General features: G+C 35.2%; 1 protein-coding gene across 2 annotated transcripts in view; it reads left to right on the plus strand.

Moving 5' to 3' along the window:
- Nucleotides 1-18,192, plus strand: part of FGFR1OP2 (FGFR1 oncogene partner 2) — a 33,253-nt gene extending 15,061 nt beyond the window's left edge. The window contains exons 3-7 of one of the 2 annotated variants that reach the window (XM_059935507.1): nt 1,293-1,410; nt 9,266-9,408; nt 11,771-11,884; nt 14,354-14,467; nt 16,158-18,192. In XM_059935507.1, the coding sequence (XP_059791490.1) occupies nt 1,293-1,410; nt 9,266-9,408; nt 11,771-11,884; nt 14,354-14,467; nt 16,158-16,295 (627 nt within the window). In that variant the 3' untranslated portion in view covers nt 16,296-18,192. The remainder of the gene's footprint in view (nt 1-1,292; nt 1,411-9,265; nt 9,409-11,770; nt 11,885-14,353; nt 14,468-16,157) is intronic. The other variant, XM_059935508.1, reaches the window with a different exon arrangement.
- Nucleotides 18,193-19,149: the final 957 nt, after the last annotated feature.

Consider the following 19,149-nt stretch of genomic DNA (forward strand, 5'->3'; position numbering starts at 1 on the left):
GGTATTGAGTTGTAAAAAAGGGGGTTTGACAACCAGAGTTAAGAACCGTACCATAAAGTTTACCCTTTTGAAGAGTGCAGTTCATTGGACTTTAGTATATTCACATGCTGTGCAACCATAATTACTGTCTAGTTTGAGAACACTTCATCACCCCAAAAGCCCATATCCATTAGCTGCTACTCCCTAGGTCTCCCTTTCCCTGGCCCCTGGAAACCACAAATCTGTCCATCTCTACGGATTTGCCTATTTTAGACATTTCATATGAATGGAGTCATACAATATGTGGCTTTTTGTGACTGTTTTTTTAACGTAATGTTTTCAGGTTTCATCCATGTTGTAGCATGTATCAGTACTTCATTCCTTTTTATTGCTAAATATTATTCATTGTAAGGATACAGCACATTGTGTTTATCTGTTCATTGGTTGATGGACATTTGGATGGTTTCTATTTTTTGGCTATTATGTATAATACTGCTATGAATACTTGTGTGTAAGTTTCTATGTGGACATATGTTTTCAATTTTCTTGGGTATATACCTAGTTCAGTTAGAATGGATGGGTCTTATAACTCTACGTTTAACTTTTAGAGCATCGGCCTGACTGTTTTCCAAAGCAGGCACATCATTTTACATTCCCATGAACCGTATATGAGAGCGATTTCTCCATATCCTCTCCAACACTTGTTATTACTTGCTTTTTGATTAAGCTCATCCTAGTGGTTGTGAAGTGGTATCTCCTTGTTACACTGAATTGTATTTCCTGAATGACTAATGATGTTAAGCATCTTTCATGTGTTTATTGGCCATTTGTGTATTTTCTTTAGAGAAATGTCTCTTCAAATCCTTTACCCATTTTTTTCCAGCTTTACTGAGATATACTTGACATACAACATTGTGTAAGTTTAAGGTGTACAATATATATTGATATATGTATATATTGTGAAAAGATTACCTACCACAATGAGGTTAGTTAATACCTCCATCACCTCACATAATTACCGATGTGTGTGTGTGTGTATGTGTGTGTATACATTTAAGATGTATTCTCTTGGCAACTTCCAAGTATATCATACAGTATTGTTATCTCTAGACACCATGATGTACATTACATCCTCAGAACTTACTTGTTTGCCCATTTTTAAATTGACTTATTTTTCCTTTTATTGTTGAGTTGTAAGGGTTCTTTATCAAATATACATATATGTGTGTGTGTGTGTGTGTGTATATATATATATATCAGATACATATTTTCAAATATTTTCTCTTACATTTTAATAAAAATCTTTTCATTAGTATCAAGAAGAAATTCAAGAACTTAATGAAGTTGCAAGACATCGGCCACGGTCCACATTAGTTATGGGAATCCAGCAAGAAAACAGACAAATCAGAGAATTGCAACAAGAGAACAAAGGCAAGCTATATTATCACTGTGTATAGCAAATCAAAAGAGAGCTTTAATCTGCAATTGTACTATCAACTTGGGACCAATTAATATTTTTTAAAATGGCAAAATAGGGAATTCCCTGGTGGTCCAGCAGTTATGATTCCACACTTTCACTGCCATGGCCCCGGGATCAGTACCTGGTTGAGGAACTAAGATTCTGCAACCTGTGCGGCGTGGTCAAAAAAACAATAAATAAATAAAATAAAATGGGAAAATAGCCAGTTAAAGTTACTTTTTGACATTTCTAGTCCATTATGCCTAAATCGTACTTATTGCTCTTTTTTTTAAAACATCTTCATTGGAGTATAATTGCTTTACAATGTTGTGTTAGTTTCTGCTGTATAACAGTGAATCAGCTATACGTATACATATATCCCCATAGCCCCTCCCTTTTGCATCTCCCTCCCATCCCTCTAGGTGGTCACAAAGCACCGAGCTGATCTCCCTGTACTACGCAGCTGCTTCCCACTAGCTATCTGTTTTACATTTGGTAGTGTATATATGTCAATGCTGCTCTCTCACTTCATCCCAGCTTCCCCTTCCCCTTCTCCATGTCCTCAAGTCCATCCTCTATGTCTGCGTCTTTATTCCTGTACTGCCCCTAGGTTCGTCAGAACCACTTTTTTTTTTTAGATTCCATACATCTGTGTTAGCATACGGTATTTGTTTTTCTCTTTCTGACTTACTTCACTCTGTGTGACAGACTCTAGGTCCATCCACCTCACTACAAATAACTCATTTTCGTTTCTTCTTATGGCTGAGTGATATTCCATTGTATATACGTGCCACATCTTCTTTATCTATTCATCTGTCATTGGACACTGAGGTTGCTTCCATGTCCTGGCTGTTGTAAATAGTTCTGCAATGAACATTGTGGTTTATGACTCTTTTTGAATTATGGTTTTCTCAGGGTATATGCCCAGTAGTGGGATTGCTGGGTCGTATGGTAGTTCTGTTTTTAGTTTTTTAAGGAAACTCCATACTGTTCTCCATAGTGGCTGTATCAATTTACATTCCCACCAACAGTGCAAGAGGGTTCCCTTTTCTCCACACCCTCTCCAGCATTTATTGTTTGTAGATTTTTTGATGATGGCCATTGTGACTGGTGTGAGGTGACACGTCATTGTAGTTTTGATTTGCATTTCTCTAATGATTAGTGATGTTGAGCATCCTTTCATGTGTTTGTTGGCAATCTGTATGTCTTCTTTGGAGAAATGTCTGTTTAGGTCTTCCACCCATTTTTGGATTGGGTTGTTTGTTTTTTTCATATTGAGCTGCATGAGCTGCTTGTAAATTTTGGAGATTAATCCTTTGTCAGTTGCTTCATTTACAAATATTTTCTCCATTCTGAGGGTTGTCTTTTCATCTTGTTTATGGTTTCCTTTGCTGTGCAAAAGCTTTTAAGGTTCATTAGGTCCCATTTGTTTATTTTTGTTTTTATTTCCATTACTCTAGGAGGTGGGTCAAAAAGGATCTTGCTGTGATTTATGTCAGAGTGTTCAGCCTATGTTTTCCTCTAAGAGTTTTATAGTGTCTGGCCTTACATTTAGGTCTTTAATCCATTTTGAGTTTATTTTTGTGTATGCTGTTAGGGAGTATTCTAATTTCATTCTTTTACATGTAGCTGTCCAGTTGCCCCAGCACCATTTATTGAAGAGACTGTCTTTTCTCCGTTGTATATTCTTGCCTCCTTTATCAAAGATAAGGTGACCATATGTGCGTGGGTTTACCTCTTGGCTTTCTATCCTGTTCCATTGATCTATATTTCTGTTTTTGTGCCAGTACCATACTGTCTTCATTACTGTAGCTTTGTAGTATAGTCTGAAGTCCAGGCACCTGATTCCTCCAGCTCCGTTTTTCTGTCTCAAGATTGCTTTGGCTATTTGGGGTCTTTTGTGTTTCCATAGAAATAATGAAAGTTTTTGTTCTAGTTCTGTGAAAAATGCCTTTGGTAGTTTGGTAGGGATTGCTTTGAATCTGTAGATAGCTTTGGGTAGTATGGTCATTTTCACAATGTTGATTCTTCCAATCCAGGAACATGGTATATCTTTCCATCTGTTTGTATCATATTTAATTTCTTTCCTCAGTGTCTTATAGTTTTCTGCATACAGGTCTTTTGTCTCCTTAGGTGGGTTTAGTCCTAGGTATTTTATTTTTTTGTTGCAATGGTGAATGGGAGTGTTTCCTTAATTTCTGTTTCAGATTTTTCATCATTAGTGTATAGGAATGTAAGAGATTTCTGTGCATTAATTTTGTATCCTGCTACTTTACCACATTCATTGATTAGCTCTAGTAGTTTTCTGGTAGCATCTTTAGGATTCTCTATGTATAGTATCATGTCATCTGCAAACAGTGACAGTTTTACTTCTTTTCCGATTTGGATTCCTTTTTCTTGTCTGATTGCTGTAGCTAAAACTTGCAAAACTATGTTGAATAATAGTGGTGAGAGTGGGCAACATTGTCTTGTTCCTGATCTTAGTGGAAATGGTTTCAGTTTTCACCACTGAGAATGATATTGGCTGTGGGTTTGTCATATATGGCCTTTATTATGTTGAGGTAGGTTCCCTCTGTGCCTACTTTCTGGAGAGTTTTTATCATAAATAGGTGTTGAATTTTGTCGAAAGCTTTTTCTGCATCTATTGAGATGATCATATGGTTTTTCTCCTTCAATTTGTTAATATGGTATATCACATTGATTTGCATATATTGAAGAATCCTTACATTCCTGGGATAAACCCCACTTGATCATGGTGTATTATCCTTTTAATGTGCTGTTGGATTCTGTTTGCTAGTATTTTGTTGAGGATTTTTGCATATGTGTTCATCAGTGATATTGGCCTGTAGTTTTTTTTTTGTGACATCTTTGTCTGGCTTTGGTATTAGGGTGATGGTGGCCTCGTAGAATGAGTTTGGGAGTGTTCCCCCCTCTGTTATATTTTGGAAGAGTTTGAGAAGGATAGGTGTTAGCTCTTCTCTAAATGTTGGATAGAATTCGCCTGTGAAGCCATCTGATCCTGGGCTTTTGTTTGTTGGAAGATTTTTGATCAGAGTTTCAATTTCAGTGCTTGTGATCGATCTGTTTATATTTTCTATTTCTTCCTGGTTCAGTCTCGGAAGGTTGTGCTTTTCTAAAAATTTGTCCATTTCTTCCAGGCTGTCCATTTTATTGGCATAGATTTGCTGGTAGTAATCTCTCATGATCCTTTGTATTTCTGCAGTGTCAGTTGTTACTGCTCTGTTTTCATTTCTAATTTTGTTGATTTGAGTCTTCTCCCTTTTTTTCTTGATGAGTCTGGCTAATGGTTTATCAATTTTGTTTACCTTCTTTAAGAACCAGCTTTTAGTTGTATTGATCTTTGCTATTGTTTCCTTCATTTCTTTTTCATTTATTTCTGATCTGATTTTTATGATTTCTTTCCTTCTGCTAACTTTGGGGGGGTTTTTGTTCTTCTTTCTCTAATTGCTTTCGTTGTAAGGTTAGGTTGTTTATTTGAGATTTTTCTTGTTTCTTGAGGTAGGATTGTATTGCTGTAAACTTCCCTCTTAGAACTGGTTTTGCTGCATCCCATAGGTTTTTGGTCATCATATTTTCATTGTCATTTGTTTCTAGGTAATTTTTAATTTCCTCTTTGATTTCTTTAGGGATCTCTTGGTTATTTATAGCATATCATTTTGCCGCCATGTGTTTGTATTTTTTACAGTTTTTTTCCTGTAATCAATATCTAGTCTAATAGTGTTATGGTCAGAAAAGATACTTGATATGACTTCAGTTTTCTTAATTTTACCAAGGCTTGATTTGTGACCCTAGATACGGTCTGTCCTGGAGAATGTTCCATGAACACTTGAGAAGAACGTGTATTCTGTTGTTTTTGGATGGAATGTCCTATAAATATCAATTAAGTCCATCTTGTTTAATGTGTCATTTAAAGCATGTTTTTCCTTATTTCTTTTCCTTTTGGATGATCTGTCCATTGGTGAAAGTGGGGTGTTAAAGTCCCGTACTATTATTGTGTTACTGTCGATTTCCCCTTTTATGGCTGTTAGCATTTGCCTTATGTATTGAGGTGCTCCTATATTGGGTGCATAAATATTTACAGTTGTTACATCTTCTTCTTGGATTGATCCCTTGATCATTATGTGGTGTCCTTCTTTGTCTCTTGTAATAGTCTTTATTTTAAAGTCTATTTTGTCTGATATGAGAATTGCTACTCCAGCTTTCTTTTGATTTCCATTTGCATGCAATATCTTTTTCCATCCCCTCAGTACACATCAGTCTGTATGTGTCCCTAGGTCTGAAGTGGGTCTCTTGTAGACAGCATATATACGGGTCTTGTTTTTGTATCCATTCTGCCAGTGTATGTCTTTTGGCTGCAGCATTTAATCCATTTACACTTAAGGTAATTATCGATATGTATGTTCCTATTACCATTTTCTTAATTATTTTGGGTTTGTTATTGGAGGTCTTTTCCTTCTCTTGTGTTTCCTGCCTAGAGAAGTTCCTTTAGCATTTGTTGTAAAGCTGGTTTGGTGATGCTGAATTCTCTTAGCTTTTGCTTGTCTGTAAAGGCTTTAAGTTCTCTGTCGAATCTGAATGAGATCCTTGCTGGGTAGAGTAATCTTGGTTGTAGGTTTTTCCCTTTCATCAGTTTAAATATGTCCTGCCACTCCCTTCTGGCTTGCAGGGTTTCTGCCGAAGGATCAGCTGTTAACCTTATGGGGATTCCCTTGTATGTTATTTGTTGCTTTTCCCTTGCTGCTTTTAATATTTTTTCTTTGTATTTAATTTTTGATGGCTTGATTAATATGTGTCTTGGCATGTTTCTTCTTGGATTTATCCTGTATGGGACTCTCTGCACTTCCTGGTCTTGATTGACTATTTCCTTTCCCATGTTAGGAATGTTTTCAGCTGTAATCTCTTCAAATCTTTTCTCAGACCCTTTCTTTTTCTCTTCTTCTTCTGGGACCCCTATAATTTGAATGTTGTTGTGTTTAATGTTGTCCCAGAGGTCTCTGAGATTGTCCTCAATTCTTTTCATTCTTTCTTCTTTATTCTGCTCTGCGGTAGTTATTTCCACTATTTTATTTTCCGGGTCACTTATCCGTTCTCCTGTCTCAGTTATTCTGCTATTGATTCCTTCCAGAGAATTTTTAATTTCATTTATTGTGTTGCTTATCATTGTTTGTTTGCTCTTTAGTTCTTCCAGGTCCTTGTTAAACATTTCTTGTATTTTCTCCATTCTATTTCCAAGATTTTGGATCATCTTCACTATCATTACTCTGAATTCTCTTTCAGGTAGAGTGCCTATTTCCTCTTCATTTGTTTGGTCTGGTGGATTCTTACCTTGCTTCTTCTTCTGCTGCATATTTCTCTGTCTTCTCATTTTGTTTAACTTACTGTGTTTGGGGTCTCCTTTTCGTAGGCTGAGGTTCATAATTCCTGTTGTTTCTGGTGTCTGCCCCCAGTGGGTGAGGTTGGTTCAGTGGGTTGTGTAGGCTTCCTGGTGGAGGGGACTGGTGCCGGTGTTCTGGAGGGTGGGGCTGGATCTTATCTTTCTGGTGGGCAGGGCCATGTCCGGTGGTGTGTTTTGGGATGTCTGTGAACTTAGTATGATTTTAGGCAGCCTCTCTGCTAATGGTGGGTTTGTGTTCCTGTCTTGCTAGTTGTTTGGCGTGGGGTGTCCAGCACTGGAGCTTGCTGGCTGTTGGGTGGAGCTGGGTCTTAGCGTTGAGATGGAGATCTCTGGGAGAGCTCTTGCTGATTGATATTACGTGGGGCTGGGAGATCTCTGGTGGTCCAGTGTCCTGAACTCAGCTCTCCCAGCTGAACTCAGCTCTCCCACTTGACACCAGGCCTGAGCACCAAGACCCTGTCAACCACACGGCTGCTGTATTATTTAGGGTTCCACTAGGAAACAGCATGCTTAGCTGAGACTTTGAGGAAAAGGCAGTGAAGGCACTATTTCAGGAGTGTGGAAGGAAACAACAAGGAATGTTGAGGCACCCAAGGACTAGCAGCCATACCTACACATTTCCTGACTCACTCCGTCTTCAGTTCTTCTCCATTCTTGCTGCTATCACACATCTATTTTTTGTTTTTGCTGGGTCACTTGTCACTCTTTTTACAGTTGAATTTTATTAAATTGGAGAAATATTTTATCCTTTGCAGAGTCTCAGTTTCTCCATCCAGATGATGGAATGGATAATATCCTCTTCTCAGATTTGGATGAGGATTAAGATAGCATATTTTTAATGGAACTGACACTCTACATCTCCTCCCTTGTGTCAGCCAGTACTCTCAGTACTGAGTAATAAAACTTTTTTAGCTTAGCTGTGAAAGGCAGTTTCATTTGTGCTATGTAACTCAAGGGTGAAGGCAGAGGTGCACGGTGCTAGCCGGAAGCCAGGCAGAAGCCTGAAGTCAGATTGCTCCCATGTGAAGTCAGTTGGAGCCCACGCAGAACCAGAACCATAGACAGCTGAGGGCAAAAGGCTCTGATGTGGTGATTAAGAGGCGTGTGATCAAGGTAGCTCCCCAGATAGAGAGGATATTTATTTATTTATTTATTTATTTTTATTTTATTTTTTTTAATAGCTACTTTATTTATTTATTTATTTTTGGCTGTGTTGGGTCTTCGTTTCGTGCAAGGGCTTTCTCTAGTTGCGGCAAGTGAGGGCCACTCTTAATCGCGGTGCGGGGGCTGCTCTTCATTGCGGTGCGCGGGCCTTTCACTATCGCGGCCCCTCCCGTTGCGGGGCGCAGGCTCAGTAGTTGTGGCTCACGGGCCCAGTTGCTCCACGGCATGTGGGATCTTCCCAGACCAGGGCTCGAACCCGTGTCCCCTGCATTAGCAGGCAGATTCTCAACCACTGCACTACCAGGGAAGCCGGAGAGGATATTTATTGCTCTTTATCCTGTCCTACATATGAATGTCTACCTTACTTGGATCTTAGACTCTCACCCTCAATATCCAGTTTGCACCATTGTCATTACCTATGAAATAACTCAGTGTCATTCTCTGCAGTCCCACCACTTTGGCCCACAGCTTAGGTGTTCATAGTCTCTTGCCTGAACTGTCCTCTTTGGTCTCCCTGATTTCAGTGTCTTTTCCCTCCAATCCATCTTCAACACAGGCATCAGATTGATTTTTCAAAAATATATCTGATCATGTTATTCTTCTGCTTAAGAACCTTCATTGTGTACTATTTCTTTATCCAGAGGCCTTCAAAGTCGACTCCAAGCTTTTTTTGTATTCTTCCCATACTTCTCTTCTCCATGAAACCTTTGCTCTTGTCACCCTGAATGATTTCCCGAACACACCATCCAGTTTCATGCCTCCCTGCTTAGAATGCCCTGTCATTTATTTTTCATTTCAAGGAATGCAAGTTGATCTCAGTACTATACTTCTGTGAAGCTTTCACCAATTTTTCCTTACAGACTTTCTATATGTATTTGGATAGAGCTCCACTCTACACTTATCACATTGTATTATAATTATTTATGTTTTGTTTTCTCCACTAGACTCTGAGCTTTATGGCCTTTTGGTATTCCTAATATAGAGCATGATCTGATACTTAATTCCTGTTCAGTAAATATTTGTTAAAATGATTTCTCAAAAAATGAGTTTAAAATGGTCATTTTGAGAACTAATAAAGGACTCCATTTGGTATCCTTTATTTCCATGTGGCTAGATTTTTGTACCTCATGTTTTCTTTTTAAAATACCCCTGTTATAAATTGCTTTTTTTATAAATGTAATGTGGAAGAGAATACTTTGTACATCCTGAACTCAAGTTTGAATAAAATATACTGTTGTTTTTGATAGAATTACGTACATCCCTGGAAGAACATCAGTCTGCCTTGGAACTTATAATGAGCAAGTATCGAGAGCAAATGTTTAGATTGCTAATGGCTAGCAAAAAAGATGATCCAGGGATAATAATGAAGTTAAAAGAGCAGCATACCAAGGTAATCCTTTCTGTAAATATAATTTGAAATAGAAAAGAAGGACAGTTGGTTAACTTGTGTTCAGATTTTTAAAAAAAGAATGGAATCTTACATGATATTGAATACTTCTCTTTTTGACATTTTCTTCTCCTTATTTTTGTCATGTTATGTGTCATTTTCTGTTTGATTTACTCTTCTAACTCCCATTCTTCCCTAGTAGCTTTAATATATATTAAAAAATAAACTTTATTTGGGAAATAAAGGTAAGTCTGTTCAATTCAAAATTATTTTTATAAGGTTATCTGCTTGTAAGAAATACTTCTTTTAATTTGTGTACTGATATCTCTTGCAAAAATGAAAATTAAATGCTTAAAACTTTTTGAAAAATCTGAAAACAGCTAAAGGTAGATTTGTTTTTCTTAAGACTATTTTCTGAATGAGGTTAATTCATCCAGACTATAGATACTCCTGATTATTAATGGAAGTGCCATGGTGGGGGGGAGAGGAAATATATATATCAAATATGTATATATTTATATATATATCAAATATATTGCCTCCCCACCCCCTCCTCCATCACATATCACTTAATATCATTTCTAGAGACAGAGCTGAACTGGTTAGAAATTAGTGTTTTTCCTGCTGTTCGTCATACTCATTCTGATCCCTGTGTTTGCTAGCACCTGTTTTGAAAACAGGTAGAATAGTCCTTTTCTGTTTATGTTTTATTTTAAACTGATTTTTAACTGCTGGTGTGAAATAAAAATATTAGAATAGATTGTGACTACTAGGCCATTATCTGTATTGGATAATGGTGAACTAACTATTAGTCATAACTAATATTATTTAAGAAATATTCATATAACATTTTTATCTTTCTCGATTATTGAAACACTTTTTAGATTCCTTAAAATGTTATATTTCTTCCATCTTGGTGCTTGTAGGTATTTTAAAATTATGAATTCTATTAAAATTAAATACCTAGTGAATTGCTTTAATATGTAAATTCAACTCTACATATTAAGGAAGTTAGTAATAGACAGCTCTTGTGTCAAATAGTAAAATAATAAAAATAAATGTGGCTTTAATATTATCTAATTATGCTATTCATCTCCTATCCAAAAGGAAACCTTGGATAGTTAAATGGCAGTCTTTTAACTATAAACTGTATCTATTGTTAATGAGATCATTATAAAAAATTTAATTTTAAATATATAATTTAAGAGGTCTTTTTAAGGTACAAATATGAACTGACTTAAAATTATTGGTAAGATAAGTATAATCTTGAGACATTCCAAAAGGCCCTTATGTTTAACAACTTAACAAATTTTTTAAGGTCTAAAGGGAATGCTCTGGCAAACTAGTGCTTGAGAATAAGATACTGAAGCTAGCTAGTCTCTTGTGGTAGCAGCTATGTCAGAAGCAAATGTTTTCTAAAACACATTAGAGTTTACCACTCATCACAGCTGTTTTATTAATTAGCAAAGTTAAACATTTCTTAAGATAGCTGTAAATCATCCTTTTTCAATTATGTCAATTGAATTCTTCATCTAAGTGCTGATTCTTGCCTTCCATGAAATGACAGTTCAGTTACTTGTTATTAATTCTAACTAATACATATTAATGTTTGTGATTTTGATTTTTCCCAAAAAGGAGACACTTTGATTCAAACAGATATTTATTAACACTTGCACTGGCTTAGTTATTATTAATAATAAGATGAATGAATAAGTTTATTACTCTACCATAGAAGCTTTCAGTGTATTGGGAGATACAGACACAAACATGATTACCTAATATAAGGTAGGATGTGATGAATCCTAAAATAGAGATCTGAATTATTACTGGAATACTAGAGGAAGCAAGATTGGTTCTCATGAGGAGAATCTGGGAAAGTGGCAAGGAAAGGTAGCAAATCCATCTAAATCTAGCCTTGAATTAATTATTGGGGTCAACAAGCAGAAGTGGGTGAGCAGAGAAACTTGTATGATAAGTATGAGCTTCCAAGATATGTTTAGGTACTAGTGCTCTGATATGCCTAAACACAAAAATAATTTTATAACACATTTAGGGGTAATAAACAAAGTTACACGTAACAGCATTTTGGAGTAAGAGACCCTTTTGAGACTACTGTAACATAGAATTTTGTCCTCACCTAGAAGTTTTTGAGCACACATTTATTTAAAAACCAATAAAAAGTTTGAGGAGAACTCATTTTCATTCAAATACTCATTTTTACATTATTTTTGAACTGCTACCTTTTTGGAAATCTTAAAAAAACAAACATTTCAAACAGTTGGCTAACACGCATGAACTAACACTCATTCAGTTTTTAAATTACGGATATTATCCGTATTAACATTATAATGACTCTGTACTACAGATTGACATGGTGCATCGTAACAACTCCGAAGGATTCTTCCTTGATGCATCTCGACACATCCTTGAAGCACCTCAACATGGACTGCAGAGGAGGCACTTGGAAGCAAATCAGAATGTACACTAAATAAAACAGTCAGCTTTTGGGGTGTGGATGGAAGGGGGGGGTCCATTTAAAAAGTTCTTTTACATTGAATTCTCCTCCCAAATTAAATCAGCAAATAAATGAAATTGCTTTTAAAAACGCTGTGCTTTTCATAGCCTTGCAAAAATACTCAGTATAGAAACTTTAAGTCTGTCATCAGTTCTCTGTGTATTGTATTATACATAGCCTGTTAGATAATTGCAGGCTTTAAAGGTTCTTTGGGCCAGACTTTCATGTTATTGTTCTTGTTAGCTATAGATGCAAAATTTTAGTAAGCTTCAAACGGTCATCCTCTTGCTGGACATCAAAGATGTTTTCTTGGTAATAATTTTAATCTGATTTTCTAAAAATTTTGTTCAATTAAACTGTTAAATGAACTGTTTTAATTCAGATTTTCGATAGTTTTAGTCCTTTAGTTTGAGTTCACAATAAAATAAAATTGCTTTTGTTTAGGTGTTATTAAGTATAGTAGTACCCTCTCCATTGTGTCTATTGTGTTTTAACTGCCTTTTTTTCTTGAAAGGCATTTCAAGACAGTGCAGGGTTTACGTTGCTAGCACTTCTTGCCTTTAAGACAGTTTTGAAAGCACAGGTCTTGCCTTCTTGTGCCTATTAAGAGATCTATGACACTTCCCTGAAGATTTTATTGTAATAAGTGAACCATCCAGGAACCAGACCTATAAAAATACACTTCTGTTTGAAGTATTGGGGTTTTTTTCTTACGATGATTTTATTAAAACAGACTGTCCTGAAAAAATTAGTAGTTTCTTGTTTTCTTTTGTTTTAAAGGCAAGTAATTATCTGCTTCCTTGTAGTTGTTTAACCTAGGTCAGTGCCATAAGACACCAAATCATAAACTGAGAAAGCTGTTGGTATTCAAAATTTTTACTCATTACCCTTATTCAGTTTGCTGCTGCAGTTATCTATACTTAACTTGCTTTTAAACATTAGGCTCCCTTTACAGTGGGAGGGATTGTAATCATTTTTTTTAAACTACTACAGAATATGACAGATGTTTGTCTTGATATCATTCTTGCTATCATAATTTAATCCAGAGCTGTCCAATAGAACTTTCTGCAATGATGGAAATGTTCTTTATCTATGCTCTTCAATATGGAAGCCACCAGCCACATGTGGCTATTAAGTACTTGATGTGTGACTAGTGCAACTGAGGGGCTGAATTGTTAATTTCTTCAAATTGTATTTGACTTCAGGTAACTTAAATTTAAATAGTGCCATACTGGACAGCGTAATCTTTTATTTTGCCTTCTTCCTGCGTACTAGCTTTGTATAGATTGTGTTAAAATAATGTAAGGATCTGTATATTTGTTGGTTAAGAAGATATTAAATGTGTGGTTTGCTAAAGATATTCCTATTTGTTCTCTATTACATTCCTTCCATAGTTTACTAGTTTTGTAGGTTTTGGGGGGTCTCGTTCAAATCCTTTTTACAAACAGAGTATATACAACTATTTAAGAAACTTAATGTTTATTTGGGAAGCTATTAACTTTTATATTTAAGTTTTGTCCTTAGTATAACAAAATGACCCTCAATTGCTAGTGAACAATGGTCTATAGAAGTTGTTCATTTAAAAAAGTATTATTCTCATGTTTCTGTTGATTATAAACCTTTTGTCTGTCTGTTTCATTGACTGTAAGCTCCTTGAAATCAGGGAACATTTCTTAACAGGCTTCATATTCCTGTCACCTAGCACAGTGCCTGGCTCATCATAGGTGTGCAAAAAAGAATAAGAGAGTGAGATTGGAAGAAATTTATGCTACTTGCTGTGCCAAACAAATGTGGATGTCTATTTTATACTAAAATTATATTTTGAACAGTTTGCACAGAAGGCCATTTAATATTCAATACTTAAAAGCAGAACTCTGTTCATTTTACTCAATACGTATTATCTATTATGTACCTAATGTTAAATAATAGGCAGATATAAGCAATATACAGTTCCTGCTCTCAATGAGGAATATAATCTAGAAAAGCTTCTGGATTGAATTGAGATGAATTTTTAGGCATGGAAAATACAGAAAATATTTTTAAATCATGAAGACTTCAGGGAGGAAAAGAGATTGAATGCTTATCTTTCCCATTACTTTGGTCAATGGGGTATGTAGGTGCAGAAAAAAGTTGCTGATCATTTGTGGTGAGAGGACAGTGAAATGAGTATTTTTCCTGTTTGTGGGTTTAGATATATTGTGCTGCTTATCCTTAATCCTAGTCCTAACAGAAATCTGACTTCAAAAGCACATTCATGGTCAGTCAACTTTCTTGTAAATATCTGTCTGCTATATTACATTTATGTTACATGGCAATGTAAAGATAATTACATTCATATTAAGTGGCAATGCAGATTTTATAAAAAGGGGAGGATCCAAAAATTTTTAAAAAGTATTATCACTGATTCACAACTTCCATCTCTTTTTTTTTCAGGAATTACAAGCACATGTTGACCAGATAACTGAAATGGCAGCAGTAATGAGGAAAGCCATTGAAATTGACGAGCAACAGGGTTGCAGAGAACAGGAACGAATATTTCAACTTGAGGTAAGTTTTAAATTGCACATGTCGGTGAAAACTGTCCATACAAAGATTTATGCCAGAAAATATATCCCACTTTAAGATATGTACCTTCTGGGGACTTCCCTGGCAGTCTAGTGGTTCAGACTTCACCTTCCATGCAGGGGGTGCGGGTTTGATCCCTGGTCAGTTAGCTAAGATCCCACATGCCTTGTGGCCAAAAGAACCAAAACATTAAAAAAACAGAAGCAAGATTGTAGCAAATTCAATAAAGACTTTAAAAATGGTCCCAAAAAAATCTTAAAAAAAAAAATACATATATATATATATATATATATATATATATGTATATATATACTCACACACTTTCTGGGATACTAGTAATGTTCTTTTTCCTAATCTGGATACTGGTTATATGGGTGTATAATGCAAGACTATTTATATAGTAATGCAAGAGTCTAGGATCAATTGTAAACTTATACCAGTAATTGAGAAAATGGATTTTTTTTTTTGATCCTGTGTCTCTTCTGTTATTAGGTGAATATAGTTCTTCAGCTTAGTAATTTTTTTAATATCTTTATTTTATTAGAGATCCCAGTGATGCAGGGAGAAATGTTTTCAGTCCACAAATCATATTATTTGGCCACTTGTATTTTTCTGGGGAGTATAAAAGCTTTTATCTCATCTGTCCTTTATTTTGTGGTAGCAAAAGCACAAGTCATTGTTGAATAACTGAAATCAGTAGAGTAGACCTTTATACTTTTAAAACCTTTATTTTGAAATCATGGTGGAGAAATTGGTTATAGAGGGCCAAAAATGATTTCTCTAAGTATACAAAGTTCTCTCATTCTTTATAACAAAGGTAAGCAAACTTTTTCAGTAAAAGGCCAGATAGTAAATCTTTTAAGCTTTGCAAACAGGCGATCTCTGTTGTAGCTACTCACCTCTGGCATTGTAATGAAAAAGCAGCTATACACACAAAAAATAAGATTGGACTCAAATGTGTTCCAGTTAAGTTTAATTTACAATAACAGGCCTCAAGCCAGGCCATAGTTTGCTGATCTCTGCTTTATACCATTGAAACTTAGAAAGTAAGACCAAAGACAAAGCAGTAGAGAATAAATTATGAGAGTTATTTTTAAATGTCTAAAAATTTCTTGCAGTAACTAATCTAGAAGAAGAAGGCAAAGTTGTTTACCAGTGCTAGATTTGGTCACTTAACTTTCCTACTTAAAAAATATCACAATCTATTCAGCCAGCCCTACTGCTGTTAAATTCCAGTGAGGGATAGCATTCCATGCTATCATGGGAAATAATAAAATTACTAAAGTACTGAGACCTTTTAGCCCCAGGGTATTATTCAGACTTTCTGAGTTTACACAAATATAAATCTAGGTGTTATTTTCTTACTGTGATTTTCTATACTGTGATTATAAAATAAGGCTGTTTCTGAGGTTCTGTCTACAGTTACAGCTGGATAAATAAAAAGGCTTTTCAGTGGTGGAAGACATTGAATACATGATTCCTACCTCTTTAAAAAAGTGTTCTCTGGATTCAAGTTGTCAACTTCAGCTGCATATATCATTTAATACATTTCTGCCAATTACAGTACTTGCTTTTTATTTATCATACCTTCATATGTTTGGCTTTTCTTAAGATGTTTGTACTCTCGTAGCCAGCTTGGTGACTGCTTCTTTGTTTTTGTGCTTTCTTATAGCAAGAAAACAAAGGCTTGAGAGAGATCCTTCAAATAACTCGAGAATCATTTTTGAATCTTAGAAAAGATGATGTGTCGGAAAGTACATCTTTGTCAGCATTAGTGACCAATAGTGACCTGAGTCTGAGGAAGAGCTGAAGAGCTTTTAAGTCTGTGAATGAATTAACAGAAAAATCCATCTCAAGCTGCCCTTTGTTTTATTTTTTTATAATACGTACAGTGCACTGGCAATGACATTTTTAAAAAATAGCAACAAGAAAATGCATAGTTAATGGTCATAGACGTTATTCCAAACTATAATTGAAAAATAGAAGCTAAGCCTTTGTTAACTGGTGAACAAGTTAAAGATTTTCACAGTGACTGCTGAATGTATCAAGAGCTTTCAGCAGTGCTGTTGGCTTTCTGGTTGACACTTGGATAAACATGAATATCCCCAACAAATGTCTGGGAATTAATAGAAACATCCCAATTTTAAAATACAAATTTTGCCACAGTATTGTGAATGGAAAATCGTCATACTAAATTATATCCTCCCTATATGGTGAAAGCTAACAAATAGCTTATGTACCATGAGACTTCAGCTTTAATGATTGCCTATCTACCTTCTCATTAATTTAAATTTTTGTCAAAGAAAGTTCAGTTTGAAAGACTTAGGAATGTTTTATATGCACCATAACTAAAAGAGGTAATTTAATTTTAGCTAATTTATCCTAATTAATACTGAGCTAACAATTGTCCATGATTTGCTTAAGTATATGAAATATTTCAGGGATGAAAGAGAAGGAATACTACTTTCTAAGAAAGAAGAGCTTATAAGAGACATATTTAGTAGGTTAAACTACTTCTTTGAAAGAATAAGTTTTGGTTCTAATCAGTAATGAAGATGAGAGTTTTCTCTTCTCTGGTTGATCTTTAAGGATATTATGTAGCTCATTTAGCTAACAGTTGAAATGTTTGATATAGCAAGATAAGTATGGTAATTTCAAAGTAAATTGGGAATTCCTCTGCCTCAAAACCTTTTTTTTTCCTTAAGTAATTACGCTTAAGACATATAGAAACAGTAAGTTAAAATTTAAAAAAAATTTTTTTCTAGATCTATTCTTAAGTTCCATCTGGTTCTCATAACCTATAAGATGTTTCTTGTAACCTTTCAGTCAAAGGGCTGGGGGGTGGTGAGGGGGAAATCTGGATTTATAAGTATTTGTTTTATTTTTTACAGAATATATATCCAGTATATAAATTTTTAAAAGCTGCTAGAAATAGAAATGTGCTTTAACATCAGTTGAAATCTAAATATTTCATATTCTGTCGTGATTATAGAAGAAAAGGTAAGAGTGTCAAATATGATTATTAAATATACCATACTCATTTATATTAAACATATATCAAAAATAGCACAATAGAAAATTCTACTTTGGAGTATATAATTTGTTAAAGTAATATTTACATGGTAACTTTTATGTATAATTTCATTTATTGGTAAAATTCAAAACTACTTTTCACTTTGGAAATTTTTATCTTAAGTTTGGGGTAAGTGGGGTTGATGGGACTGACTGAAATAGAAAAGGGCTAATGGCCCAAACATTAAATAGATTTCTTTTCTCATTCAGAGGCCTTAATTGTTATTTGATAAACAAGTGACAGTTTTTATTTTTAAACTTTTCTATTGGTTTTGGGGAAAATATCCTTTAATTTGATGGCACATTCATTCATAGAGTTTTTATCCCAAGTCAGAATTGAAATAAGCTACACAATTGAGAGTAAGTCTGAGGCAATTCATTGGGGCAGCTCTATTATAAAACATTACTTGATAAATAATTATTTTTGTAAACAAATAAGTTGAGTTAATTTATTCTTCGTCTTCTTACTTGGATATTATTTTAAGAACTTGGTGTTTAAAGACATTTATGTTATTATATAGCAACTGTGTTCTATCCCATACTTTTTTTTTTTTAAGCAGAACCTTAAATTTACGTCTGAGAATATGTACTACTAGGAACCTATTTTATCAATAAAGATGAGCGATTAAAATTGGTATGGTCTCCAAGTTAATTTGAAAACAATGCTTACATTTATTCTTCCATATAGTTTATTTTTAGGGCTTTTTATTTATTTTTTTCTTACCACAAACTTAGTACTTAGCAACAACTTCTATCTGTATTTCTTAGGAATTGGCCAGCAACTTATTGCTAACTCGGCAGACCTTTTGATCATCTGTGGTGGGTTTAATAGTGTCCCCCAGAAGTATGCCCAGGTCCTAACCTGTTGTACGTGTGGGTGAGAGCATATTTGCAGATAGAGTCTTTGCAGATTTAAGGATCTCAGGATAAGATCATCCTGGATTTAGTATGGGCCCCAAATCCAACGACTGTCGTCCTTATTAGGAAAGGGGGAGATTTGAAACACAAGGAGAAATTCATGTGAAGACAGAGGCAGAGGGTTATGCAAATCAAGGAACTCTAAGGTTTATGAGGTGCCATCAGAAGCTAGGAGAGATGCATGGAATGACCTTGGCTCCCTCAGAGCCTCCAGAAGGGACCAACCCTGCTTGATTTCAGACTTCTGGCCTGTCAAACCAAAGGCTGATGTGAGAGCAAGTGAATGAATTTCTCAAATACTAACTAACTAACTTCCCCTAGAATATGTTCATTTTAAGACCTACCTCAGTGATTATAAGGTTTTTGTTCCTAGCTCGTGCAGACTCTAGACATATATAGAATACAAGAGGTGAAAACCATCTCTATTCAGTAGAAAGAAAATCACTGGTATCTATCAATCATTGAAGGGATTCAGGAGGGAGAGCTGGTTTGGAAGAAAGGTTGAGTAGCTCTACTTGTGGAATGGGAAGTTGTCGTCCTCTGTTGGAAAAACCTTCCGACATTAATAAGCAAAATGAGAGAGTGCTTTTTTGTTTTCTTTTTCAGAGAAAGGCCTTCCATCCCATCCCTGAAATTAGTCCCCTAAAACAGCGGTCCCCAACCTTTTTGGCACC

Source organism: Balaenoptera ricei, chromosome 10, assembly GCF_028023285.1.
Source record: "Balaenoptera ricei isolate mBalRic1 chromosome 10, mBalRic1.hap2, whole genome shotgun sequence".
Lineage (NCBI taxonomy): Eukaryota > Metazoa > Chordata > Mammalia > Artiodactyla > Balaenopteridae > Balaenoptera > Balaenoptera ricei.